A 2,603-nucleotide genomic window follows, 5' to 3' on the forward strand; every position below is an offset into this window, starting at 1 on the left:
TTAAAAACTATTGTGCTGCCTTGCTTTTGCTTTCTAGTGCATTAAAAATAGAAAATACAATGTGTAGTTGTAATTGAAGCTACACCATATCACTGATCAAACTTATATGGTCACGCCTGAGGTCAAGTCAGCCTTCCGTGGTTGATGCAATCTTCTGCAATGTGTAAGGCAGCAAGCAATCTTTTGGGGAATCAAACAACTTGAATTGAAAATTGTTCAAATTCTTAGGGACTTGCAAACTTCAAGCAATTCCAATGCATAGTGATTATCATTGCATTCATTTGATTATGTATAAAAGCAGAATAATGTATTAATATAGAATAATAAACATAAGTCCAAAGATTACAAAAAGCTATCCTCGTCTTTTCCTGTTCGGTCACCAGTGTGGTCGTCACTGACCATCTTCAGCACCATCCAGTGACCAAACCAAAGAAAACAGGTAAGAGACCAATATTATATCATTAATGAATTACAGAGTATTTTCATAGCAGGACAAATGGGATTAATTCCAAATAACGTTATCAGATTCTACGTAAAAAAAAAAAATTAGATAATCATTTTGTGTTCATCCTTTTTACAATTTTAATTTGTTATGATGCCATAATTTTTGATAATGAGATTCCAGTTAGTAACTGTTTAAAAAAAAATAAAAAAAAATGTGACTTCCAAAAAACGGCATCTGAACTTTGCTCTGAAATGATGGAAAACACAGAGGAAATAATGGCTAAACATCTGAAAGAGAACAGTAGTTCAACGTACAGCAATGAAATGGTTACTGAATCCTGTATCTGCAGAGTATGCATTTACGAAAATATCAGAAAGCTAATACCAGTCATACATCATGAAGTGTTATCATTTGACTATTAATTTGGTTGGAGGACACATCAACCTCTAACCCAGGACTGCGTTTTCCTCAGATCTGGAGCAGGAGCATCATCCAGATATCTTCATCTTTATACTTCGCTTTTTAGGTAGTTTGTACTGAGGTTTGGAGTTGAAGATCAGAATATTCTACATAAGCAAAATATCAAAAAGGAGCAGGTATGGTCTGAAAAGTCATTATAGCCTACATCAGAACAACTAGTGAAGATACATCCTTAGAAGTCTGAACGTTCTAAGGTCTATAACGTATGGTATAAAATTCCTTATATCCATATTTCTAACATGGAGATTTTTCCTATCATTCTTCTTCTGGAGACCATTACCGGCCTGTCCTCCAGTATCTTCATAATCACTTGTCTTTCTTTTACTGGATTTCAAAAGCAAAATTTTGCTACACTGAACAGGATCTTGATTTCTCTGAATATCACCAATCTGTTGTACACCATATTCATGTCGGCATACCTCCTCACCAGCAACTTATGGCCGTATTTCTACAGCAATAGTTTTGTGTTTTACTTCATCTCCGCCATGAGCTTGTACACCATTACATCCACTGCATGGCTCAATGGAACTCTCGGCTTCTTCTACTTCATGAAGATCATACCTTCCCGACCTGGAGTTGTCATGAAGATTAGGAATAGAATTAGTGCCATTGTCTGGAGGTTGATATTGATGGTGGAGATTGTGTCTGTTTCGGGAAGCTTTCTATCAACACTTTTATCTTTTCAAAACTCAAACGGAAAAAACTCAACTATGAATGTCGAAACAATGGAAGAAAAGAGAAGCCGAAGAGTGAAATTTACAGGTATCATCCTGATTCTCAATTGTCTGCCCTTTATTCTAACCATAGCGATGACTTTTACCAGCGCTTGGTTCCTCAGATGGTACAACTGCCAGATAAGGAAAAATAGCGGGACGTTAGCCAACACAAAAGTGAAGGATTATCAAACGGCAGTCCAGACGATGACCGGTCTTCTCATCTTATATACATTGGTTAATATTTCTGCAATCTGTTTTGCTCTAGAAACATTTGCTGATGGAAGTGAAGAATACTGGACATGTGCAATGGCACTGCTGTCATTTCCCACAGGGCAGTCCGCTCTTCTTATCTATAGTAATCCAAAATTAAGGCAAATTTTTAATAAGCTAATCATCTTCCTCACTTGTACAGATTCTGGAGAATGACACTTTCCAAAACTTACAAGTCATCTTCCAAGGATGAGAAACTTCATTTAGAATTCTCCAAAATTTGCAGATTCTACTAAATCCAAATTTTTGGGAATTCAATGTGTGTGCATTAACTCAGCCAGCCACCATTTTGCTGGATTTGTTTGGCCTATGGATGGATCAAAATACAATAAAATCAATAATCAAAAAATCAAAAATCATGCTCACCTAGCCACTAACTGGTTTCTGCCACCACGGTGCCCTTTCAGCCATTTACTAGAATTCTTAGGCATCATGTCTCCTCAGGGCTTTTGATGTGAACTAGGCTAAGTTGCACTTTACAACATCATGACCTCCTCCACCCCCTGTGACTGGATGGGGCGAAACATGCTATGGCATTATGATGTCAGCATGTGCATTGGCATCCGAAGCACTGGCAAAGAGTGAAATGGAGACCAGGGCTGGAGCAAAGCCAATTGTTGGGAAATATGTGTGTGTATATATATATATATATATATATATATATATATATATATATATATATGTGTGTGCAG

At 36.9% G+C, this 2,603-nt stretch overlaps 1 protein-coding gene across 1 annotated transcript; it reads left to right on the forward strand.

Annotated features, from left to right (window-relative positions):
- The first annotated feature begins 1,164 nt into the window (after nt 1-1,164).
- Nucleotides 1,165-2,067, forward strand: LOC143785229 (taste receptor type 2 member 39-like). Its single transcript, XM_077273944.1, has one exon. The coding sequence runs from the start codon at nt 1,165-1,167 to the stop codon at nt 2,065-2,067; it is 903 nt and encodes a 300-aa protein (XP_077130059.1).
- Nucleotides 2,068-2,603: the final 536 nt, after the last annotated feature.

This window comes from Ranitomeya variabilis, chromosome 7 (genome assembly GCF_051348905.1).
Source record: "Ranitomeya variabilis isolate aRanVar5 chromosome 7, aRanVar5.hap1, whole genome shotgun sequence".
In the NCBI taxonomy this organism is placed as follows: Eukaryota; Metazoa; Chordata; class Amphibia; order Anura; family Dendrobatidae; genus Ranitomeya; species Ranitomeya variabilis.

What these genes read in the sequence shown, in the direction of transcription:
- LOC143785229 (XM_077273944.1), top strand. Translation starts at nt 1,165, where the DNA reads ATGGAGATTTTTCCTATCATTCTTCTTCTGGAGACCATTACCGGCCTG.